Source organism: Bison bison, unplaced genomic scaffold, assembly GCF_000754665.1.
Source record: "Bison bison bison isolate TAMUID 2011002044 unplaced genomic scaffold, Bison_UMD1.0 scf7180017864110, whole genome shotgun sequence".
Taxonomy (NCBI): domain Eukaryota; kingdom Metazoa; phylum Chordata; class Mammalia; order Artiodactyla; family Bovidae; genus Bison; species Bison bison.
In genome coordinates this window covers 2,183,380-2,209,901 of record NW_011494682.1, presented here as the reverse complement: position 1 = coordinate 2,209,901, position 26,522 = coordinate 2,183,380, and the positions used below count along the sequence as shown (strand labels likewise).

Genomic DNA, 26,522 nt, shown 5'->3' with positions numbered 1-26,522 from the left:
TTTTTTTTTTTTTTTTTTAATTTTTGGCCATGCCACAGGGCATTTGGGCTCTTAGTTCCCTGACCATGGATCAAACCAGCCCGCCCCTGCATTGAAAGGGAAGAGAGCCTTAACACCACTGGACCACCAGAAAAGTCCCTAAAAACAGGTCTTAATGAGGGTGTGTAAGATGGGTCCCAAAGCATGAGGTGACCTCTCAAACATTTTAGAAATAGGTTTTGTAGCTAAATATAATTATGAGTTATCTATGGGGACACCCTTGAGGTAAATGATCATAACTTAACATTCTGTTACTGGAAAAAAAAAGTTTTTACACAAAAAGCAGTAATAAGAGATATTTGTCTTTCAAGATAGCTCTCCTAAGTTTTTGTGGGGTTATAGATAGTTTTCTTTCCTTCTAGAATACCTAAGCGTGAAAATCATGTCCTTGCAGATTATGAATTATCTTATTCTGTGTTTAATAAAAGAAAGATTATTTTCAAAATTTTATCAACAGCTTGCAGTTGCAAACAACAGAATTATCACCTTGCAAGAAGAAATGGAACGAGTTAAAGAAGAAAGCTCCTACATATTGGAATCGAATCGGAAGGTGAGAGCATGTCACTGTGTTAACAGTGAGGGCGGGGGTGGGTGGGTGGCACGCTCAGAGGGCTGCTTGAAAGCAGCGAGCCTTTGCATATGTTAAGTGCACTGTTTTCCCTGAGACTGGGTGCAAAATTACTTGAATGATGAAGGTTATGGGAGGCTGATGCCCCTCTCCTATTGACACTCCTTGGCTTCACCACCATGTACATCTGTTTAGAGACTTCAAGAAGCAGTCTAATTCAATGTATTTTTTTATATACACCATTGCATTTTATATACATTATATACATTTTTATATAATGATTTGTACTATTTTTAGAAATAATCGTACTGTTTTATAAGAAGTATATCTCTGATATCACTGGGAAAGAGTTCCCATATAAATGAATTTTATGGATAACTCAGTCCCTTTTATATATGTCTCAACATATTTTGCAAACCTTTTGTGTACTGCACAATTCTGAGCCTTCTTAAGTAGAGGATAGGATTTACTCCATGTAGCCCTTTATGGTGACTGAAGATCATAGTTATCAACATTGGCAATTCTGTACTATGTTATAATGGTGCTGCTCAAGGGGGCTGTTGAAACTGATAGAGCTTCTAGAACCTATACTTAATTGTCCCAGATTCTTTTTTTTTTTGCCTTTTATTTCACTGGCATCTTTTATTTCTTACTGCTGTTAGCATTACTCTTTCTGGAAATGCTCCCTACTCCTTAGCCTCATGTTTCTAACCTACTGTGACCTAGGAATCCAGAAATCCAGTTTTTTAAATTGTTCTTGAAGAGTAAGTACCTAGACTCTGAGTGGGAACCAACATAAATAAAAAGAAAGTGGAGTCGCTCAGTCGTGTCCGACTCTTTGGGACACCATGGACTGTAGCCTGCCAGGCTCTTCTGTCCATGGGATTTTCCAGGCAAGAGTACTGCAGTGGGTTTCCATTGCCTTCTCCAGAGGATCTTCCTGACCCAGGGATTAACCCAGGTCTACCCTCATTATAGGCAGATGCTTTACCATCTGAGCCACCAGGCAAAGTTTGACTTTAATGCATGGATTTTGTAAAACAAGACAACTGTGACTGCTCAGAGGTTTCTGGTGAACTGTTCATTTCCCTGGTGGCTCAGCCGGTACAGAATCTGCCTGCAATGCAGGATACCTGAGTTTGATCCCTGGGTTGGGAAGATCCCCTGGAGAAGGGAACTGCTACCCACTCCAGTATTCTGGCCTGGAGAGTTCCATGGAGTCACTTAGAGTATAGGCCATGGGGTCGCATAGAGTCAGACACAACTGAGCGACTTTCACTTTCCTTCATCTTTCACTTTCCTTCATCTTTCACTCTTATCTTGCTGTCTGGGTGGAGATACCAGATGTGAGATCTTTTGGAGGAGGACTGAATAACTGAAACTTTGGCCCAATTTATAGTTTACAGTGAATGCTATTTTGTTTCTTAGAGGCTGATATTTTGAGACTTCTACCACTTGGTCTGGTAAGCTGCAAGGACTTGAAACAAAATGGCAAAAATTTCCCAGTTCAGCTTAGAATATTTATGGAACCTCTGCAGTTTCTTTATTGTCTTCGTTCATTGTCATATGTGCTTTGGTGTGATCATTTTCCTTACTGAATAGGAGTGCTAGTGTCCGATAACTGTTGGATTCTCTACATCCTCAGATGTGTACTGTTTTACTTACCTTTTCAAGGGTCCTAAGCCAGACCGGACTTCTGAGGGGCAAGCACTGAGTGAAGCCAGGAAGCACTTAAAGGAAGAGACACAACTGCGACTGGTAAACTGTGCTTTTATGTCCTCATGGTTCAGCACCATGTTAAAATACCCCCATTTAGGGGTTTTATCTCATAGATCAAGGGAAGATCAGTAGTAGTCTAACAAATTTTATGGATCCTGTGAATTTTTTTCTCATTCTTTTAACCCATATTCCCTACAGTGTTTCCTCAGTCCTTGCTCTGAGTATTCTCAACAACCAATAGAATTTTGCCAATCTTCATTTTTAATTTATTTTTGCTTTTATAGTTTGTGTTGCAAAAACGCTAGGTATATAGAACCTACTTTTTAAACTGTATGATCTCTCTTACTGCCTCAGTCCTCACCCCTGCAAAGACATGTCTCCTCGGATAGGTCAGCTCCTCTTCTCCTTACTTAGAGTCATCAGTGTAGACTTGTCCTCTTTTACTTTTAGTTGTTATTTCTGAATTTATTCTTGTTTTTATACATAAATAGAAAAATACGACATCAGTATTAGTCTTAAGATATTCATAGAAATTAATTTATATACATATATAAGAATGTATAATAAGGGCTGAAATACTTCTGCAATTGATTTTATCCAAATATTAGTATAATAATAAACCTGTGTCTTCCCAGGTGGCTCAGTGGTAAAGAATCCACCTGCCAATGCAGGAGACGTGAGTTTGATCCCTGGGTTGGGAAGATCCCCTGGAGAAGGAAATGGCAACCCACTCCAGTATTCTTGCTAATGTTACTTTAGCAATGTTATTTTAACATCCTTGAAATAATTATCATTTTCCTTCTATATGTTTGTAGATTCAGTCTCAAAATACTTTCCATAAAGAAGGTCCTAGAAATAATGTATGTCAGTGTTTAAAAATACGGTTTGAGTTGCCTTCTGTCATGGTCGCCACGTACAGTGGAGTGCCTCAGTTAAGGAGCAAATGAAAAAATGGTACAAAAAATTTTCCACTTTGCCATACCACATTATGATAAATGTTTTGTTAACAGAGAAAGAAACCAAGCAAGTAGGCAAGGTTCTAGATGTGCCCTGGGCACAGCATGGATGCAGAAGAACCTCAGGTCTTTGTATCTGTGATCATCCAAATAACACAGCAGTAGTAAGGTTGAAACAAAAGCAGGCCTCGTGTTAAGTGAATATAAAAGTTCAGTTAGCCACTATATTTATTTTAATAATAACAACCAAGGTTTATTTGACTTTGTTTTATGCTGAGAACTTCATATAAACATGCATCTTTTTCATGTAATATTTTTAAAATTTCAAGATGATAGAAGTAAATGAGCATAAATGTATTGCATCACTTTCCCTTTCAGGACACTGAAATAGATCCCACTTAGCGTCAAGTCCAAATTGCTGTTTTACTTTTAGGGACCTGTATATCACCTGCATTTTCATTCTAATAGTCATTGGACGTTGAATTCATTTCTCTTAGTTTCATGAAATCTTCTCTTTTTATTCATCCAGCCATACTGACCTCCTTTCTCAATTAGAGCATATATACAAAAAGCAGTGTATCAGTGATTAAATACAGAGCTCTGTGTTCAGCCTATTTTTGAGTTAGCTGCTATATTTGAAATAGATAACCAATAAGGACCTACTATAAAACACAGGAAATGCTGCTTAATCTATAAAAATGGAAAAAGAATTTGAAAAAGAATACATCCATGTACGTGTATAACTGAGTCACTTTGCTGTACACCTGAAACTAACACATTGTTAATCAACTATGCTCCAATATAAAATAGAAAAAACTCAACCATATTGACAGTTCCCAGTAACTGAGATGTTACCTTGAGGACCCAAAGTATCTTTTTGGTCCCTTGGGATCTTGAAAATGTCAACAACCTTCAAACTAAAGAGAATTCCAGATGCTTAATTTTGTGCTGGCTACTGTAATACTTCATATTTTTATAACAGGACATGACACAGTTGTTTGTTTTAATATCTAATGATGTGCCTCAAGTATGTGTGTATTTTAGGCATATTAGATAGCTCTACCTTTGGCCTACCATGTTTTTCAGATTTGTAAATTCTTCAGTAAATATTACTATAATTATCCTGGTTATTCTTATTCTTAGTGTTAATGTCTCTGTATTCAATGATGGTTTACATCTGTTTTGCCAGCAGACCTGAGAATTTAGGCCTGCCTTTTCCTGCAGAATTTTGTAGTTTGTACATAGTTGAGGAAAGAGAGAATAAGTAATTTGTCTCCCTCTGGGGGCAGGATGTTGAAAAAGAACTGGAAATCCAGATCAGCATGAGACAGGAGATGGAATTGGCTATGAAGATGCTGGAGAAGGACGTCTGTGAGAAGCAGGATGCCCTGGTGTCTCTGCGGCAGCAGCTGGACGATCTCAGGGCTCTTAAGCATGAACTTGCCTTCAAGCTGCAGGTACGAGAAGCACAAGGAATGGGCTCACTGGCTCCCTAAATCCCAGGGCTTCCCTCTGTCCCTCTTCTTCTCTAGAATCGCACTTTAAATACAAGAGGAAAGAGTCGTGTCACTTTGAGGCTGAAAAGTGAAAGTGTTAGTCACTCAGTCATGTCCAACTGTTTGTGACCCCATAGACTGTAGCCCGCCAGGCTCCTCTGTCCATGGGATTCTCCAAGCAAAAATACTGAAGTGGGTAGCCATTTCCTTCTCCAGGGGATCTTCCCAACCCAGGGACTGAACCTGGGTCTCCTGCATTACAGGCAGATGCTTTACCATCTAAGCCACCAGGGAAGCCCTAGCTGCCAATAAACCACTTTAGGAATCAGACCATCATAGGATCCTGTATGCTTATTCTGGAAAGCCACAGCCACTTTTCACATTGTCACATCTACTCTCAAGTCTGACCTACCAACTGAGTTATATAGATAAATTGATGTACTTTCTGATGTTGATTTTTGAGACAAAACTGCAGATAACAACACTAATATTAAATGTTGCTTCCTGCTTTTCTCTGTTTGGGAATTAACTGATGGACAAATATTAATATATAAGCATTTCTATTTCTTTACTTCCCATTAAGGCACGTGTGACTTTTTTCAGGATTTTACGTTCTATATAAATGTAAACATTACTCATAATTCTTTTCTGTAACAGAGTTCAGACTTGGGAGTAAAACAGAAAAGTGAACTGAACAGTCGCTTAGAAGAGAAGACTAATCAGATGGCTGCTACCATTAAACAACTGGAACAAAGGTAAAATTGCTGTTTCTCTAGTGAAACACTTAGGGCATTCAGTCCTGGAAGTGAGGAGAATGTGCTGTGGATTTGACAGAGAGTATGTGGAAATCGCCCAGCTTATCACCAGGCATGTTCATAGAAAGAAAGCCAATTAAATGTTGTTTTTTAAGATGTGACTAAAAACCATTTCAGTGTCATGTGTTAGAGGAGGGATACGTACAAGGATGAAAGGACTTTTAAATCTGTGTGTGATTCTGTTACTGTTTATTACTGAAGTCTTTGAAGACTTTAGTGCTAGGTGATCGAGGGGTACTGTGAACCTCTTTCCCTCCTTTTTCATCTCCCTATTCTCTCTGCTTTCTCCTCAACAGTTCCGCAGCTTCCGCTGTCACCTCCTGCCCACAGTGCTTAGATCTGTCGATCTCTAGTTCTGTCTTCCTTCTATATTTTCATCCCCTGACCAGCTATTTCCCACTAGTGCCTACAACTCAGTCTGCCCAAAGTACATCTTCTTCCTATGCTATTCTTCTGTCTTTCTGTCTGAAATCACCACATTCTTGCTAGTGACTCAGCTGCCAGGAGAAATGGCTAAGGCTTCAAGATTAAATGAGCCACAGTACCCCTGGTCATGAAAACTTTGCTACCTGTAACACCCACTGATCACCCTTCTTGCACTTGAGCAAAACTACACTACTAACTGGCCCCTGGACACACTTCCCATATTCCCCATCCGTGTCTTTCCTAATTGTTATTGTTCAGTCATTAAGTTGTGTCCAACTCTTGGAAACCCCGTGGACTGCAGCATGCCAGGCTTCCCTGTCCTTCACTATCTCCTGGAGTCCACCCAAACTCATGTCCTTTGAGTCAGGGATGCCATCCAACCATCTCACCCTCTGTCATCCCCTTCTCCTCCTGCCCTCAATCTTTCCCAGCATCAGGGTCTTTTCATTGGAAGAGCCAACGTTGGCTCTTCACATCAGGTGGCCAAAGTATTGGAACTTCAGCTTCAGCATCAGTCCTTTCAATGAATATTCAGGGTTGATTTCCTTTAGAATTGACTGTGTTTTCTAATAGTTTCATCAAATAGAAATGTCCTTCCTCTTTTCACTCCCTTGTTCTTCAGATACATCTTTTATGTTCAGGCTAAAATGCCACTTATCCAAAGCTTCCTCTGATACTTCTTCCAGCTAAAAATAAACTGCGTTTGTCCTTGTTGGAATTCCTATAGCCTTATATCTATACCTAGCCACACTGCTCATAGCACTTCTCACTTCCTGTCTTACCTTATAAACCTTTATATAGGTATCTTATCTTCTGATGAGAATGTGAGTTCCTTGAAGCTAGTTAACTGTACCCTTTAGGTTCCCTTGTTGGATCTATCACAGTGCCACGTGTCCAAAGCATTCATTGAATAGACATGTAAATGAATAGGTGAATGGATGATTTCTTTTATTCGAGTGGTTCTTGACCAGGGTAGGTCCTGAACAGCACTGCATATTATTGTTGACTCAGAAGTTAATTGTAAATTAATAAATAAGCTTGAAACCTCTGGCTTGGCTGATTGTAAATGAAAAAGTTATCAGTCTATCTCAAAAGTTGTCTTGTTCATAAAAGTTGTATGTCTATGATTTAACAAATCAATATTAGTGTTCGTAAATTGTGTTTTTGAAATGTGTCAGATGATTTTTCAGTGGATTTTTGTTTTGGTATTTAAAGCAGACAGAACTGAAATAATGACTTATCTCTTCAGGTATTAAGCTGACTTATTCTCTTGCTATTTTTGTCTTTCCTATTTATTCATTTTCTCATTCCCCTTTCACTCCATTTTTATTTTTATTTGTATTAACATAGTGAAAAGGATTTGGTGAAACAGGCAAAGACCTTAAACAGTGCAGCAAATAAACTGATCCCAAAACATCATTAGGCATTTTACAGCTGGTCACCTCACAAGTTGGATATCACAACTTAATTGTAAAAGGAAGAAATCTGAAAGCGATTGCATTTATGCTCTGATTCTATATAAAATGTCACCAAAAATTGACTTTGAATTTGCTGGACTTTAAGAAAAACAGTTTGATATATAGGCTGTGTTTTTTCCTTCTTCTTTATTTTCTCCCCAGAGGTAGCAAATTTAGTATAAGTTCTTAATTAATTACCAAATAAACTTTGAGAAATTACTTCTGAGTTGACCAATATATAAACACCCCTTTAAAAAAAAAATCCTAGGGAATGGAAGCTCTGTACATACATGATTGATGCCTTTACAACCCAGTCCCCCATAATACGAGTTTCTAGGTACAATGTCTGTGTCAGTGAGCCTGTTCTGCCGTTGCGATGTAATGAGCTAGAGGTGACGACCACACGGTTTTGGACTCTCCTAAAGTAGTTCTGTATCTCGTAGGCCATGACCCCTTTTCACTTTGGTTATCTAGGTTTAATCCCCAAGCCAAGGATAAGTACTTAGTATTTCACTACAGTCCTCTTCTCCATAACCAAGATTGCTTGCAACTTTTTTGCCTTAGTGACTTCAGGGGGTAAAAAACAGCATCCTTCCAGTTCTTTAAAGTCATAGAGATAAATTTAGTGATTAGGTAACTTATGATAACATAATAATATGGAAGCTTGGGAAGACCCTCCTAATATTTGTCATCTTCTACCTCTTCCATTTTCCTGCAGTTCCACTTCCTATTTAGGTAGCTCAGAGAAAGCAATTTTAATACAGACACTCCTCTCCTATATAAAAAAATAGGCTACACACTTTTCAAATCTATTCTGCTTTTCCTTTTGAAGTAAAGATGATGAGGCATGGACCCAAGTAATGGTTCCCTGCCTCTTGTCTCTTGTTGACAACCTCTACTTAAGAGTTTCTATTACTTTTTGTTCAGAAAGGAATTTGCTTAAGTTTTCAGAAAAATAACAATCTATTAGAAAACCATTTCAGAGTAGGAAACAGACAAATTTAAATAAACTTATATTTGTTATTATTTAGTCTAAAAATAAAGATTCCCAGTAGGTATTCATAAACAGTAATTAGCAAGGCTTCTTTTTCTAAGTGACCACAGATCTAATCCTTCCTAGACTTTACATTGTAATAATCCTATAAATACTTTGATTTTTATAATGACTTGATTTGGGGGGACAGGCATTACATAAGCCTTTATTACTTCAAAAAAGGCTTGGCAAAATTTTTGTTTTTCTCTTTTGTCTCATTCTGATGGGATTTGCAGCATTTCAGCTGCTTAAGTGGGGACAAAGATAACCCCTTTGCTTCCAGCTGTTGAAATTCTTTATCACCTTAGAAAAACCAGGATTAAGAGGGTAAGATAGATTTTTATAGGTGTGTTTTTATAGGTCCTTGCAGACTTGAGCCAAAGTCAAGTCAAAGAGCCTATGGCCAACCTCATGGAAGCTCCTGTGCTTTTGAACTTAGTTTATTTCTTATAATTTTGCATCTACTCTTATCTTCATCACCCTTTTATGGTGATGAGTTGCCTTTTCTATGAGTATTTGGAAGGAGTGCTCAAACACCAAAATAAAACATTTTAAAGACTACACATAGCATGCTTCCAAATTCTATTAGAGAGAGCCCCAGATACTTCACCTTAGAACATACTTTTTATAGGTGCAAAGTTATAGGATATATGGGAGAAAACATTCATCAGAATCTTCCAGAGAATATGGTCAGGAATCTTAGGCAGGCCCAGTGCTGAAACGCTTGTCCACTTAGTCACACACTATGTGGTAGATATGGAAAAGGAATGAGATGTCCAGACTCTGACAAAGGCTTTTCATTATGTCAAAACCCGAAGCCTGGGTAAAGGTTGATGTGTAGTGTCCAGTGATTTAATATATTTGTGGTTAAGGAAAGGGACAAGGAAGATGTTCTAATTCCGTATCATAAGAAGGTAGTTGCCCATTTGCAAGTTCCAGTTATGAGTGTAAAACAGAAATATAAAGTACCAAACCTATTAGGAAATAAAAACAAACAAAAAAAGTGGATTTAACTTTAATTACTGTGTACTTGAAGTTGGCTTTGGTATGGATTTTCTAAAAAGTGATGTTTTATTGTTTATCATCTAATGGCTGTAAACTGTAGTACTAGAATAAAAAAAAAAAAATGGAAAATCAGCTTTTCCTCTGCCTGGTTCACCTTCATCTTGCTTTTTTTGGTTAAAGGATTTGTTCCTCCTCCATCTTTTTTCCCCCCATAATTTCTTCCCATGTCCTGCAGAGTTTATTTTCCTCTCTGTGTATCCCCATGCCTTCTTCCTTGGGTTGTTTTATTTTGTGCTGTGAACTTGGTCTTCCTCCCCGCCATGGCTTTTGTTTTTTATCACACGTTCATATGGCTCACATCCAGATTGCGCCAGGCTGAGCGAGGCCGCCAGTCTGCTGAACTGGACAACCGGCTCTTCAAGCAGGACTTTGGAGACAAGATCAACAGTCTGCAGCTGGAAGTGGAGGCGCTCACCAGGCAGCGGTGAAGAAAGCGCAGCTTTGGTGGCCAGGGCGGTCGTGGGAAGTACTGATGCTAGACAGCCAGGGGGTAGGGGGGAGTCTCCTGCTCCAGCCATTTCCATTCTGTCTCTGCCAAGTCCTTTCTCCAGAACTAGAATCCAGAAAGCTTCACGTACACCAGCATTCCCCAAATCTTGTCAGCATCTTTTGCTACCAAAGAAACAGGAAATTAGAACCCAAGGTCCCAGATAAATAGGATGGAGTAAAAGACTGTAATGGCCAACACAACACTAATAATAACAGGATTTCCTGAATTCTTACTGTGTGCAGGATACTTTACTAAGCACTTCATATGCAGTTTCTCCTAACATCTTCCCTTCAACCCTGTTTGTGATCTCATCACCCCTACTTTCAGATGAAAAGGAAACTTAGAGGGGTTAAATTGTCCAAATTCACGTAGCTAATGTGTAGCCACATTCAAAAAGCCTATTTCTCTGACTCCAAGCCCTTAACCATTCTTCCACGCACGTGCATGCTAAGTCAGCATATCGTGTGTGGGTGCTAAGTCACTTCAGTTATGTCTGACTCTTTGTGACCCTATGGACCGTAGCATGTCAGGCTCCTTTGTCCATGGGATTCTCCAGGCAAGAATACTGGAGTGATTTGCCATACCCTCCTCCAGGGAATCTTCCTGACCCAGGGATCAAACCTATGTCTCTTTACATCTCCTGCATTAGCAGGTGGGTTCTTTACCACTAGCACCACCTGGGAAGCCCATTCTTCCATACCATCTCTCAGATGAGACTCAACTCTGTGCCAGAGGCACTGCTTTCAAACAAATATAAGTTTGTTGTTGGATATACAAGTACACAGCTACTAAGGACGCTGGTGGTTGAGGGTGTAACTGGGGATCGACTGCATAACTGTAAAGAGATAGCTAATTAAAATGTGATGGGACTTACAGTGTCAGTGCTTTCATACGGTATCTTGAAATTTTAGGAATACTATCCTTCAGTTATAGTGAATCCTACCAGCATTCAGTTGACCATAACTATTCAGTAAGAGTTAGTGTTAATTGTCAATACTCAGAGTAGTGCCCGCAGGCACTGGGAGATCCTAAAGTACATTCTTAATCATCCCAGGAAGCTTAAATACGTCGAATGTATTGTAGTACTACTGGTTTTATTGTATTGTATTTTACTGTAAAACCTGGTTGTCCATAGTGTGGACATACCATAGTACCACTAGGTGGCACTAGTGGTAAAGAACCCACCTGCCAATGCAGGAGACCTGAAGAGACGCTGGTTCAATCCTCTCGATTGGGAAGATCTCCTGGAGGAGGCCATGGCAACCCACTCCAGTATTCTTGCCTGGAGAATCCCATGGACAGATGAACCTGGTGGGCTACGGTCCACAGGGTCACGGAGTTGGACATGACTAAAGCAACTTTGCACACGTGCACTTTAAAACCTGGTTGTCCATATATACACGGTTGTTTCTATTGTTGTTGTTCAGTTGCTAAGTGCTAAGTCATGTCTGACTCTTTGCCACCCCATGGAGTGCAGCATGCCAGGCCTCCCTGTACCTCACTGTCTCCTGGGATTTGCCCAAGTTCATGTCCATTGAATCAGTGATGCTGTTAATCAAGTACTAAAATTTAATTACTGAATTCTAAGAAAAGGGTTTGGCATTCTTTAGAAAACAGTACAGAAATCCAAATTTTCATCATTTTTTTCTCCCACCCATCCCAGGAATCATCTTGAGTTAGAGCTAAAACAGGAAAGAGAAAGAAGGTTACAAAACAGCAGGAGCATCCCAGGAAAGGGATCCCAGAAGCCAGAAGAACCCAAAATGGTAATGTTTGTTATTCCCTTGTTCCTTTACTTCAGAGAAGGAATGACACCCCACTCCAGTACTCTTGCCTGGAAAATCCCATGGACGGAGGACCAATTTTTAGAGGTTACCTTGATGGACCAGGCTATTTTCTCTTATGGAACACATTTCATTACTATGGCCTTGAGTACCTAGGTGGTAGGCAGGCGCTGGGGTAGACGCATGGAAGCTTGATTCTAAGTCTGCCTCCAGGACACTCTAACTTGAATTCATTTGGAAAAGGAGATTGATAACCATAATTTCCAGTGACCATCTTTTCGTTGTTGTTCAGTCACTAAGTCATATCTGACGCTTTGTGACCACATGGACTGCAGCACCAGGCTTCCCTGACCTTTACTTCTCTGTCCTACAGTGACCATCTTAATCCTTTCAATTTGTTAAGATTATTTTAGTAGCTAATATTTTTAATAATATGGTCTCACCATCCCTCCCTAATCCTGAATTCCCCTTTAACAGAATTGTCTTAAATGTTGATTTGCTTCTGTACACCATTTTCCAAGTCATGAAGATTTCAAGTTTAGCATACTCAAGGTGCTTCTCTTGGGAAATTTAGAAAAAGAGGGAACTAGGCTTGGGAAATGGGAAATAACACAGAGTGGTTTAAAGAGCAGGAGTAGAAGCTTCTAGAGAACAGTGTTAGGAAAGAGACCTCTAGCACCTATAGTGGTGAGAGAGCCAAAATTGGATTATCCCTGGGACCCAGGAAACAGGGTTTTGTCCTAAGAAGTAACTGATACCTTGAGCCCATTTTGTAAGTAAATAGGATATATTCTGAATTCATTTCAGTCTCAAGAATTAAAAAACTATCTACTCTGAAAATCATTTGTTGCAAGTCTTATCCAAATAATTTGTTAAGAAACTACTCGGAACAAAGAATAAAGGCAAATATCTTGAAAGTTAAATTCCTCCCCTAACCTTTAAAAAAAAAAAAAAAAAAGCTGCTTAGCTTCATACCAAGCTAGGACAATACAGAAGAAAATGTCTGCATGGTTAAACTTGTTTGGCAATCTGAACAATTAACAAACTGGGCTGTTTTCTTTTGGCAGGATGGGAAGCACAAAATCCAAGAGGAAAATGTTAAACTAAACAAGCCCCTGGAAGAAAGCCACAGGTGTTTACTAATAAAGTACTAAGATATAAAGCTCTTTTGGGGTGGTGGGACAGAGGGAGCTTTTGTTAGACATTGGCAGTGACTCAGATCAGACACTGACTTGTAATATTAATATTCCAGAAAGACATTTTAAAGAGAGAGTGAATAAGGAATAAACCAGATAACACATATTGAACCAAACCCATTTAGTCAGTTTCAGAAGAAATAAAGGTGATCAGGCTGTCTGTCTTCTGATTCTTTCCTGGTTAATCCCCAAACTATCACTTAAAAGATTAGCTCTAATCTGATCTCTACTGGATCAGTAGGACAAGTGAATGAAAGACAAATCATAGCATTTCCTGGGTTCTTAATGCACTTGAGCATGACCTGCTTCCACCTGTGTGCTAAGTGAATGGAGGCTATGTTTCAAATAAATTCCCTTATTTCCCTTATGTTTTTCTCTTAAAGAGAAAAATAGTTTATTTTTCTTAACTCTTCATCTCATTTGCTCACTGAAGAACATGGGATCCCTTCCAGGAAGTTGACTTTTAACAAATTACTTTAACAACAAAATATTACACAGTGCCACTATATTAAAAAATGAAGGAGGTCCAACTACATGACCTTCTGGAAAAGGCAAAACCATGGAGATAATGATTACTAGGGATTAGGAGATATGGATAGATGAATTGGTAGAGCACAAAGGATTTTATAGGCCAGTGAAAATACTCTATGACACTGTAATGATGGATACATGTCGTCATATATTTGTCCAAACCCATAGAATGTACACCACCAAGGGAGAAGCCTAAGGTAAACCATGACTCACAGCGTGTCAGTTTAGGTTCAGTAACTGTTCGCATCGGGTACCATTCTGGTGTGGAATGTTGATATTGGGGGAGGGTGGGAGGTCCAACAGAATATATAAGCAATCTGTGTCCTTTCTGCTCAGATCTGCTGTGAACCTAACACTGCACTAAAAATTAAAGTCAATCATAATGACAACAATAACAAAAGATTAGTATCAAGGAAAGATACCACAGAGGAGTTTTGAGAGACCTATATAGTATATATTTTTGGCAGCTGAATCTGTCCAATCTTTGATGCCCTAAGAATGAGATAATATGTCATCTGGAGCAAAACTAGCTGCTGGAGAAGATAAATCACACAGTCCAACAGCAGGATGATTTTGGAGGTGCTTAGCCTAAACAGTCCTTCCTTGCCTCCAAGGCCAGAGTGATTCCAGTACCTTTAAGTTTTACTCCCAAGAGAACATGGTCTGATCCAGGACCAGCCTTAAACTCCTTAAGATTAGAGCTAATCTTCCTACAGACCATCATGGGCTGTGGGAAGGAATTAGACCATAAAATTAACCAAGGCTTAAAAGGGCCTTTCAGAGTCAGCTCATGCCAGACAAAAATCAAGTCATTTACTTTCAGGAGTGTCTTACATGTCAGGTTCTGATTTTAGGCCCTAGAAATAGACAATACAATGACTATCCCTTGGCATCCAGGGTTCCAGGAGCCCCTTCAGATATCAAAATCCATGGATGCTCAAGTCTCTTACAAAAAATGGCCTGGTACAATGAACATAATGCGCTGTATCTGTGGATTGTGCCTCTGGGATTTAACTAACCACAGATGTGGAACCTGAAAACCAGGAGGCATGAGTATACTACCTTATATATGTATTGTACTCTGCAGCTTAAAAAATGCGTCACGTTCATTGTCTCCTTACAAATTTGCTACTGCTAAGTCACTTCAGCCGTGTCCGACTCTGTGTGACCCCAGAGACGGCAGCCCACCAGGCTCCCCCGTCCCTGGGATTCTCCAGGCAAGAACACTGGAGTGGGTTGCCATTTCCTTCTCCAGTGCAGGAAAGTGAAAAGTGAAAGTGAAGTCGCTCGGTCATATCCGACTCGTAGCGACCCCATGGACTGCAGCCCACCAGGCTCCTCCGTCCATGGGATTTTCCAGGCAGGAGTACTGGAGTGGGGCGTTACAAATTTACTTCTCCTTAAAAAAGCTTAATCATCTACTCCTACTTTACAGGTGAGAAAAATGAGGCACACAGAGACCCAAGTTGCCTCTCTTTATCATGTCTTCCTTTGTCTTCCTCTGCACTAAATAAAAGCTGCTTCCAGGGCCTCGCCTGGCGAGAACTGCCATCCTAAAACATACCCAAAGTTGCCTTGGATTGTGGTCCAAGGAACAGCTGCCAAGCTGGTCATATTAATGGTCACACTGCCATTCAACTGAAGAGAATTGGAATCATTATAGATCTGTGGTCCATTTCCCCCAGAATTTAATGTGGGCTTTGCTTCTCTTGTATAAGTTCTGTTCCAAGTTGGGAAAATTGGGGTTAGCTCAGCTGGTCTCATGAAGAAATAGTTCAATCTAAATGGATAACTTGGGAGAAGGGACTAATACATGACATATGAGAATCAGCAGGTTTCCATAATACTAGATAGGAAAAAAAGCTATTAAAATGCATGGCCTCAGCCACTGGGGCTTTGTAGGTTGGGAAACACGAAGACTATTTTCTTGATAGTAGGAAGAAAACAAAATATAACTCTCATCTATTTTTAAACAGGAACCTAGACTAATATAGGATCTTATCCTAGTAATAGATTTAACAACCAAAATTTCCTCTCCTTGGAGGTCAACATTAATAATTACTTTGGTCCCAGCAACATAGAAGAACCATGGTATTGCTTTCTCCATGCTTTGAAAATGATAAAGGAGATATAAGCCGCTGTTAGTTACTGTTTTTACTTTCCTGTTATAGGCTGCAGTCTCACCCTGTGGATCAACAGGTAACTGAGTCTCCTGTCCTAAAACATCTTGTAAAAAATTAGGTAGGTAGTTGGCTGGGCCCTGCCTAGTTGTAAACAGGGCAGCAAGGGAGGTAGGTGAACGCATACAAGTCTCTGTGCCCCATCCTTTTAATATCCTAAACATGCATTTCCCCGACACTCTCACAGCAAGTAGGACAGTTTTGAGCAATTTACTAAGTAAAACAGCAGTGCTCACTTCCTATTTGAGATTCTCTTTGACTTACTGTGAGACCTCAGAGAGCTCACCAGACCTCCCTTGCCCTTAGCTTTCCCTTAAATAAAAGGAAGAGAAAAAGTACCTCTTGATCACTTGGAAATAAGCAAACATCAACGGTTAAGAAATACATTACAAAATATAGTGGTAACTCCATGAGAAAGATGATAAATGCTACTATGTCTGAGTTACCATGGTCTTTTATTTACTAGGTATACTGAAGCCTACTCCCTTCCATTCCTCATGACAGAATAATACAAAAGGGATGGAGATTTTTACATTTATATACATGAATTTCTATCAGTAAAATTGCCTGTTACTCTATTATAAAAATTAAGAGGGTCACAAGGATAATGATATTATCAGAGTTGTATTAAGGTGGTAAGACTATATATATATATATATATAAAACTTGTTTTTCTAGTTTCCAATAGTCTGCAGTGTGATTATATAATTTTGTAACTAAAAATGCATATTCTGAAAATATATTTCTGGGGCTAAGGGAGACTGACTGGCTCACTGTGTGGTTTAGGATCAGCCGTTGCCCTCCGAAAAGCCACCGAAGTATTGTCAGCTATGCCAGGAAGACTGCAGCCTAACAAAGGTAACGGTGATGAGAAACAAACAAGTTCTTCGTAGGGACGCCCACTGCATGACTAGCTGCTTCTGATGACAGGGACTTTGCCATGTAGAGTGCAGAGTGGGGGGTGGGAAGCAAAAGGAACAGCAGTGAGTGTGTACCTATTATTTTCAGTCCTATTAAGTCATATCAGTAAATCCCCATTCAAATATTAAATACAGAATTTACTACATAATTTAAAATAAACGAATGTATAAATTTGTTCATTACAAAAGGATAATGAACAAAGTGTACATGAAGTCCTAGTCTCGTTAAGCTTATGTCCTTTGTGCTATCATTTTATGAAGAGCCTTGGGCTCAGAGGTGTCACCTGCATTTCCCAGTTACTGAAAGCTCAGATGCAGCCTGACTTTGGCTGCAAAGTCTACACTCCTTCCAGTACTCCATCCTGTTTAGAACAGAGAAGACAGGTTAGGGAAGGGAATCCTTTGAACTAATTGGGGAAACACCCTCTGAAAGGAAAACAAGCTCCCTTTCCACCAAACCACTTGTTTTCCCTTTGGATCCTCAAGGGTCTCTGTCTGAGCACCTTCCCAGCTTGTCATTCTAGAGTCAGCTGGGTGAAGGGAGCACGCAAGGAAGAGTAAGCATCTTTGACGGCCACATCTGTGCCTTGCTCACAGTAGGATCCCCCAGTATCTAATATGTGCCCAGTTCATAGCAGATGCTCAAGAAATGTTACAGACAAATGAGTGTCAGGAATAAGTGCATAGAGGAGATGGAAACATGCCCAAATTCTACATTACAACCTAATTGCCAGTGTCTGTGATCGTGCTAAAATTTTAACAAGCAAAATTGTAGTATGACCTAGTCTTAAATTAGCAGAAACAGATAAAGATGGACTGCCTTTATAGAATTGGAAGTTGTAGTTAGAGAAATGTGTTCCAAAACAGAAGAGGCTGCTAATCTAATTCTGGCTTTTCTTGTCTAAGACCTGCAAAGTAACTGCAATATGTCAGAGGAAACATTCCCCCCAGGCTTTCAAATAAGATTGATTCCCCCCTACTCCACTGCACCCTCAGAAAGATGAATTGTTTAGGCAGAAAGGAGCATTATTTATGGGGAAAATTATTCTTCACAGCCTTTATACAGGGCACCTTGGAGCTGTGTGTGCACTGTCCTGTCACTCTCTGCAACACGGCCATAATGACCCACATGCTGTTCCCCAGTTTGGCTACTAAAGACTCCAAATGCTTAGTCACTCAGTCACCTCCGACCCTTTGGACTGTAGCCCACCAGGCTCCTCTGTCCAGGGAATTTTACTTAAGTGGGTTGCCATTTTCCTCCGCTAGGGGATATTCCCAACCCAGGGATTGAACCCGCATCCCTTGTGTCTCTTGTGCTGCAAGCAGATTCTTTACCCGCTGAGCCATCAGGGAAGCCTTTGCTTAATAGATTAATTTCCCAAATAGAAAGGAGGCAGGCAGCTGTGCCTGCACTGATATCCCAAAAGATGTGCTCGCAGAGCATCACAGGAAAACATTAAGCACATCATGTATTAGAAATTATGCTTTTAGTTCACGCTCAGCAAAGTTTCTAAGTGTTTTGCTGGTTACCAAACCCACGGCTAGGTCACCGCTTGCCTTATTTGGAGTATGCTTAGGTAACAGCAAACTAATTTTAGAACTAGCCCACCTAAAAGTGAATATAAATGGAAGTATATATTCTGTGAAGATAAATAAGCTGTGTATTATCTGTTCATGTGACCTCTGTGGAAATGCTTGTCTTCATTTAGATCTAAGAACTAGACTGTGCACTTTGTAGACAGGTTGTTTGGTCCGATACTGTGTGGCATACAGCACATATTCAGCCAGTATTTTATTGGACATTAAGCATCCGTCATATTTGGCCTCCTGCATCCCATGCATACTTATGCCCTGCTCTTCTGTTACCCACCTGACCTCGCTTTCTCTTTGTAGAATGTATGTAGGAACTGCAGAGGAACCTTCTGTAACATCTGTTCAACAAACGAACTGCCTCTTCCTTCAAGTATCAAGCCTGAGCGAGTTTGCAATCCCTGCCACGAGCATCTGATGAAACAATATTCTACCAGTCCATCGTAAGATGGAGGCCAAGATCTGGACCAGAATGTATCCACCCACGTTAGATGTCAGAATCCCCTAGAGCAGACTTTAGAATCAACTCGAGTTGATAGGAATGCTTTAAATAAACCAGGTCCAGGAAGAAAAGGCAGTGGTTAACAGTGCTGGAAATTTTGCGTGTTTTCTCTAATAACTGTATGAATAAAAGTTACTCATTTGAGCCTCTCTCTGCTAAATCTAAACAACCTCACTTTGAAGCATTGATCTGCTAGCTTGTCTTTGGAAGGGCTATTCATTTTTATGAATAGTGATATTAATACTGAGCTGCATGTTAAAGGAGAGAGGGTCCTTAGTGAATAAGAATAAAAAGGAAAATGATCATCCCTTTATTATATTTGGAGATTCAAGAGGGAAAGATCATTGTTAACCAAGATTGAAATGATAGAGGTTACATGTTCTCTCAGGTGCTGCTAGACAAACATTATTTCCTCTTTACCCCTCCCACCTACCTCTTCTTTAAAGGATCTCTACCAAACTGTGAACCCAAACTCAGGGAAAAGAAATTAAAGAGTAATATAAATTTTGAATGTACTTAATATTATAATGTATTCTAGTTTTAGGACCAGAATTTTCTAGTTCTGGCCTACACGTTTTCACTATCAGAATAAGGAGGAAGAATGTTTGCCGTTTTTCCACTTACTGACTTCAAAAGTAAATACCTGCCCTTTTCAGAATCTGCTATGCAGCAAGCCAGCTCTTCCCCAGTCTCCCTCCTCTCTGGGTCATGGAAATTATAAGGGGTTTTAAAGATAGGGTTTGACTTTTGCAAACAGGAAGTACTAAAGCAAAGCCATGTCAGGTGTAGAGTGAAGAAATTTAATTTGTCCATGGCTGAGAATATTTGTTAAATTCTTTTGTGAATAAGGGATTCCTTATTCCAAGCCAAGATTCAGAACTGGTAGACAGGTTTTTTGGAAAATATACTCAAAACAGTTCTTAGCAACAAACCCTTTGGGGAAAAAAAAAGAGATGTGCATTCAGCACGGGAAGGCAGGAAATGGTCTATGCTCCTTTGATTATGCTGCATGTACATAGATTGTTTGATTCCAATTAAGACCTAAGAAGATTCTGTTAACTGGTTTAGAGTTATGGGGTGGAAACATCCTGGAACTATGATATTTGATAAATTCTGTCTCCTAAAAAGAGTGACAGCCCAGGAAAGTTGTTATTCCAGAAGTCTGACCTGTTACATGGTGGATCTGAATTTTAAGAGTCCTAGGGAGAAATAAAATTAGTTAATTCCAACATCGTTTGTTGTCATTTTTTCTCTTTAAATAATATCTATTGCTTGTGATTCTCCATCTTCCTTATTTTTGACTACATATATGTGTCAGCACTGTTCTAGGTTCTACAGAAAATGGGGGGGAGGATTATCCTAAATTAGCAAAAGTTATTTTATAATTAGTTTTGAAGTAAATTGAAGAGGCCACTCTGTACATGGCATGTAAGGAGAAATAAATAACTAGCCACTTGAGATTTGTTTTGGAAATGCACATAAGCTGTTTAGTGTTTCAGTTATTTTTTTAAGACCAAAGCTCCAGAGATTTGTTATTAGTGCATATGCCCACGAAGCAAGGGGACCAAGTCATGAATACCTTGACTTAACGATAGGCCTTTCTTCCTTAAAAATTGTTTCCACTGTTTACAATAGCATCACCAAGAATAACATATTAGGAATACACTTAACCATAGAAGCAAACGACTTGTATACTGAAAACTAAAGCACTGCCAAAAGAAGATACCAGTACACGGAAAGACACCTCATGTTCATGAATTGGAAAACTTACATTATTGACCAGACGTATTAATACGTCTTTTGTTACCCAAATGTTACTGACCAGAGACATATAAATACATTTTTAAAGAGTGATACAATTAACATCACTGTGCAGAGTTTTTAGAATGTAAAATTGATCAAGGGTTCATTATACAGCTTAAGATTGTCATAATCATTCACATTTTACTGGTAGGTTTTTGTTCCTACCTTGTGTATGTTATAAACGTAAGTTTATTAGCATAAAACGTTAAAAAATGACACATCGTGAAGTTTTGAGATAAGAATTTGTCTGTGGTTTTATGCAAATACTTTTGATTGTCCAAGAGACATATATACTAGTGTCTCAGAAGATGGTATTCTTCAGAATATAGTTGATTCAGATGATGTGAATGTTACACACACAAAAAAAGCCTTAATGACTGATTCTAATAGAGAAAGTGAAAATGAGACTCACAGTGCTGGAGATGACAGGTATGTCAGGTATAACTATTGAATGTAATAACCCACAAAGTGTTATAACACAATTGTGGGCCAGCCAAAATAAAAATCGCTGACCACAAGCTTTAGTTTCTGAAAAATTCCCTCAGTTGATGATGCGTTTATATCTTTTAAATGTCAGTACTACCTCAACCATCTACAGATTCAGTGTAACCCCTATCAAAAATCCCAATATCTTTTGCAGAAATAGAAGCATTTATATGGAACCTCAAGAGGTGCCTCAACAGCCAAGACAATCTTGAAAAAATGTTAAAATGTCTCACACTTCCTGATTTCAAAACTTATAGAGCTACAGTGCTGAAGGCAGTATGGTAATGGCATACAGACATAATGAGCCATCAGAGTAGAGGGCACAGGAATAGACCTTCACATCTACACTCAAATGATTTCTGACAAGGGTGCCAAGACTATTCAATGGAAAAAGGATAGAATTTTCAAACCTGATACTGGGAAAACTAGATATGCACATGCCAAAAAAACTAAGATGGACTTTTATACCATATACAAAAGTAACTTGAAATGGATCAAAGATCTGAACATAGACCTAGAACTATTAAATTCTTAGAACAAAGAGGAGGAAGATTCATAACACTGGGTCTGGCAGTGACTTTTTTGGATAAGACCAAAAACGCAAGCAACGTAAGAAAATAGGTTAGCTTCGTCAAAATAAAACTTTTAAAGAAACTGGAATCCTTGTGCACTGTTGGTGGCAATGTAAAGTGGTACAGCCAGTACAGAAAATAGAATGGCAGTTCCTAAAGAAATGAAAAGTTCCATGTAATACAGCAGTTCCACCTCTGGATATATATACCCAGAAATGAAAGCGGGGTTATACCCACGTTCATAGCAGCATCATTCACAATAGCCAGAAGGTGAAGCCACCGAAGTGTTCATTTATCAGTGAATGGATAAACAAAATATGGTAGATACATTCAGCCTTAAAAAGCAAGGAAATTCTGACACATACTACAACACGGATGGACCCTGACATGAGATAAGCCAGTCACAAAAGAACAAATAGGATTCCACCTATGTGAAGTATCTAGTTAAATTCACCAACAGTAGAAAGACAGACAAACACAAGTTACCAAGGACTTGGGGAAGTGGGAAATGGATAGAGTTTCAATTGGTTGGGAGGTGGGGCGGGGATGAAAAGTTCTGGTGATGGATGGTGGTGGTGGTGGTGTTCGTACAATATGAATGTACTTAATGCCACAGAAATGTACACTTAAAAATGATTAAAATGGTAAAATGTTTGTATATTTTACAACTTTTAAAATACCACGCTTTCCAATTGGATACAGAAAATAGATATGTATGTGTATATGGGTGGGTACACAAACATATATCCCCATGTGCTCTGAGGGTCTGGAAGCTGACACCCCAGTAACAATGGGCACATCCAATGCCCGGTCTTTAATCAGAAACCAAAGCTTGGTTTATAATACCATTCTTCAATAAAAGGAACCAGGATTCGTTGGAGAAATGGCTGATTCTAGGTCTGGGGCATCTTGCAACATCAAAAATTAAGGAAGTGCTATTGAAAAAAAAAAAAAAAGAAGATAGCAAAGGTATACAGGAGAAAACTAGAAGCTTCCAGTGGGTAAAGCTGAAAAAATGCGAGCAAAATAATGCAGAAGTATTACCCAGAGAATAAATGAGTCCATATTAATATGAGATTACATAAATGACAGAGAAGTATCATGTCTCCTACAAAGAAAAATTCCAAGAAATTTATGTAGCTACTATTCCTTCAAGAAGTGGAGCTTACCTCCCCACCTTTTGAATATGGGCTGTGCTTAGTAATTTGCTTCAAAAAAGTAGAATATAGAAAGAGAAATAAAGCGGTTTTATAGTAACCAAGGAAACACTGTTTCAAAATTCACATGGTCAGTGATGTCATGTTGATAACAAGAATCCTTGATAAGGTGAAAGCAGTGAGAATAATTCCTTTGTATTCTTCCTCCCAAAACCAATAAACCTAGTCTAACCATGAGAAAACCTTAGAAAACTCTGAGGGACATTCAACGAAATATCTGACCAGTACTCTAAAAGTATCAGGTCATTCAAAACAAGACTGAGGTTAAGGAGACACAAAGACTAACATAATGTGGGATCCTGGAATGAAAGATACTAGGGAAAAGCTAATAAAATCTGAACAAAGTGTGGAATTCAGTCAATGGTTATGTATTAACATTAACCGTGACAAATGTAGCAATATAAAATGTAAACAGGGAAATTAGGCCAGTGTTTACAAGAATTCTATTGCTTTTGCAACGTTTTTGTGTATCTTAAACTATTCCAAAATAAAGTTTATTTAAATTTAAAAATTTGTGCTTTCATATTCCAAGCAACTATAGGTCAGACTTTACAGAACTTGATTGAACTCCCTTAAATGCAGTTTATTTACAAATAGAATCTGAGGATTTTCCTCAGCATGAGAATTTTAAATTAGATCTGTAGTTCAGCACATGGCTCTTTCATTGTTTACAGTCAAGTTATAAAAATGATAATTTGAAAAGATACATGCACCCCTATATTCACTGCAGCACTATTTACAATGACCAAGACATGGAAGTAACCTAAATGTTCCATTGACAGATGCAAGGATAAAGAAGATGTGGTATATATACACAATGAAAAATTACTCAGCTATAAAAAAGAATGAAGTAATGCCATTTTGCAGCCATGTGGATGGACCTAGAGATCATCATACTCAGGAAGTAAGCTAGACAGATACAAGACAAATACATGATACCACTTATTTGTGGAATCTAAAAAAAAAAGGATAAAAATTAACTTACAGGGACTTAGCTGGTGGCACAGCGGTTAAGAATCTACCTTGCAATGCAAGGGACTATAAATGAGATCCCACATGCCACAGAGCAACTAAGCCTGCACTCCACAGCTGGAGATCCCACATGGAGCAACAAAGACCCCGAGGGCCACAACCAAGACCTGATGCAGCCAAATAAATACTTTAAAAAATATATACAAAATAGAATACAAATAGACCCACAGACATAGAAAACAATGATTATCAAAGGGGAAAGCAGCGGGGAGAGAGAAATTAGGAGTTTGGGATTAACATATATATACTACTACATATACAATAGATAACCAACAAGGGCCTACTGTATAGCACAGGGAACTATCCTCAATACCTGGTGATAATCTATAAGGAAAAAAAGGATATATGTCTATAATATTTATCCATACAGATATACATGCATAACTGAATCACTTTACTGTATACCTGAAACAAGCACTTTTAAATCAAGTACACTTTTATAAAAACTTAATGAAAAAAAACTGCAAACTTGTTAATAAAAAAGTGAAAGTTGGAAAAAAACGTATGAAACTCTTAAAGGGAATTTTAACCATTCTGTGAAAGGACTCCAGGTATAGCCTACTGATTTTGAAGTAACTCTCAGGGCTACTGTCTATATTACAGTCTCATTTCAGCTTTGCCCAGCAGAAAATGTAGGCCTTTCTAAAGAACTGTATTTCAGAAGTAGCACGTTTTGATTTAAAGTAAAGCATCTTGCTAATAACTTAGCCTGCTGCTGCTAAGTCGCTTCAGTCGTGTCTGACTCTGTGCAACCCCATAGACAGCAGCCCACCAGGCTCCCCTGTCCTTGGGATTCTCCAGGCAAGAACACTGGAGTGGGTTGCCATTTCCTTCTCCAATGCATGAAAGTGAAAAGTGAAAGTGAAGTCGCTCAGTCGTCCTAATAACCCCCAAATGTTCTCCTGGGTCAAATCTTAATGAGTCTTAGACTTTTGTTAGCTTGGGGATTGTCCATTATTAAGGTCTTCTATTTTATTCTCACCATTCCTGAGGACAGCTGATTTTGTTAACACATTAACTACTTTTGTATATAAGATTTGTGCAAGCATGTCAATCTACCAAATCAAAAATTAAGTATCTGATAAGGAGTTCTACACCTATAATACAAGACAAACTTTATTCAAAGAGTGTATCACCTTGAAATGTAAACTTAGTTAAAAACAGAACCAGTGACCAGCTGTAAGCATTGCTGAGCATGTAAGTAAGCTTGGTAAAGATAACTCGGGCCTCCAATGGGCAGGTAGAGTGGAAAAACCTGCTCAAGTCTCCAGATAGCCATAGTGCCATGCCATCCTGGGATGCTACTTCTCAGCACAATGCTGCTGTGCTGCTAAGTCACTTCAGTCGTGTCCGACTCTGTGCGACCCTATGGACAGCAGCCCACCAGGCTCTTCTGTCCACGAAATTCTCTAGCAAGAATACTGGAGTGGGTTGCCATTTCCTTCTCCATCTCAGCACAATAGTATCATTCATACTCAATTGTAAGGTCTGTCACCAATAGGTTTGTTCTTGTAAATTAGAGGTTAAAAATTAGCCAATATTACCACCTGTATTCCCCTATTTGCTCTCTTGAGGGGGCAAGAAACGGATGGAATTATAGCCAGCCTACTAGAAATTCCAAGTAACTCAGCTTCTTATTAGTTCTGGTCTACATTTCCAAACGTCATCAAGTGACAGAAAGGTTGAGGGCCTCTCTGTTTCAGTTAGAACGAAGTGAGTTTTCAAATCACAAGTCTTTGAATATATTTGTGAAATTTCACAGGCTTCAGATTTAGTCTGGAACATTTGAAAAGCTTATTCTTAAATGTACTATAGTGATGTTTCTTGAGTTTCTTGGAGTAGTCCATATCCTAGAGTCAATTTGGCTACACACCTTCATGCTTTATCACCAGGTGCTTTCAAAATCACTTCACTGGAACCTCCTAGTTCTGACACAGAACCCAGAGGCCATAAAAAAGGGAGATTTGAAAACCTACCACGTAATTTCTGCCATGAAAAGCCAATAAAGTGACAAACTGGGGGGCGGGGGAGGGTGTGTTTAAAGCCAGCTCATTGTGAGAAGGGCTCTTGCCACTTAACTAAGAAAAAGACCACACACAGTAGAAAAGTGGTCACTTGACATCACTGAAAGGCGATCAGTGAAACTCAAACTCAGCCTGTAGAAACCACTAAAGGTTCACAGCATTTCTCCAATAAATAAAATGGAAGGGGAAACATAAAAGAAACAAAAAACAGAAACTTCAATTTCACTTAAGACATTTGGTCAATAAGCTTACAAAAATATGCTTAACATCACTGATTGGGACAGTAAATTAAAACCTTTTGTGTGTCTTATTTTACACAGAGAATGGCTAAAATTACAGGCTGGAAATATCAAATAGTGAGGATGTGGACCAACTGGAACTGTCATATTGTTTGGGATATCTAAAATAGAATGATCACTTTGGAAAAGGGTACATCAATTTCTAGTAAAATTAAATATATATCAACCTTGGGACTTCCTCAGAAGTCCAGTGGTTAGGATTCCACACTTCCACTATAGGAGGCACAGGTTGAATCCCTTACTGAGGAACTAAGACTCCATATGCTGTGTGGCATGGCTAGGAAAAAAAGAAAAAGAAAAAAAAAAAAAAAAAAAAAAATAA

General features: G+C 38.9%; 1 protein-coding gene across 11 annotated transcripts in view; it reads left to right on the top strand.

Moving 5' to 3' along the window:
- Positions 1–23,504, top strand: part of RUFY3 (RUN and FYVE domain containing 3) — a 97,487-nt gene extending 73,983 nt beyond the window's left edge. For 4 of the 11 annotated variants that reach the window (XM_010839102.1, XM_010839100.1, XM_010839096.1 and 1 more), the window contains 10 exons: positions 497–589; positions 2,282–2,365; positions 4,572–4,739; positions 5,436–5,533; positions 9,879–9,998; positions 11,728–11,830; positions 12,916–12,995; positions 15,747–15,774; positions 16,542–16,613; positions 18,569–23,503. In XM_010839102.1, the coding sequence (XP_010837404.1) occupies positions 497–589; positions 2,282–2,365; positions 4,572–4,739; positions 5,436–5,533; positions 9,879–9,998; positions 11,728–11,830; positions 12,916–12,995; positions 15,747–15,774; positions 16,542–16,613; positions 18,569–18,712 (990 nt within the window). In that variant the 3' untranslated portion in view covers positions 18,713–23,503. Of the gene's footprint in view, positions 1–496; positions 590–2,281; positions 2,366–4,571; positions 4,740–5,435; positions 5,534–7,369; positions 9,647–9,878; positions 9,999–11,727; positions 11,831–12,915; positions 12,996–15,746; positions 15,817–16,541; positions 16,614–18,568 lie in introns of those variants that run through there. The other 7 variants (XM_010839097.1, XM_010839095.1, XM_010839104.1 and 4 more) reach the window with 5 other exon arrangements.
- Positions 23,505–26,522: the final 3,018 nt, after the last annotated feature.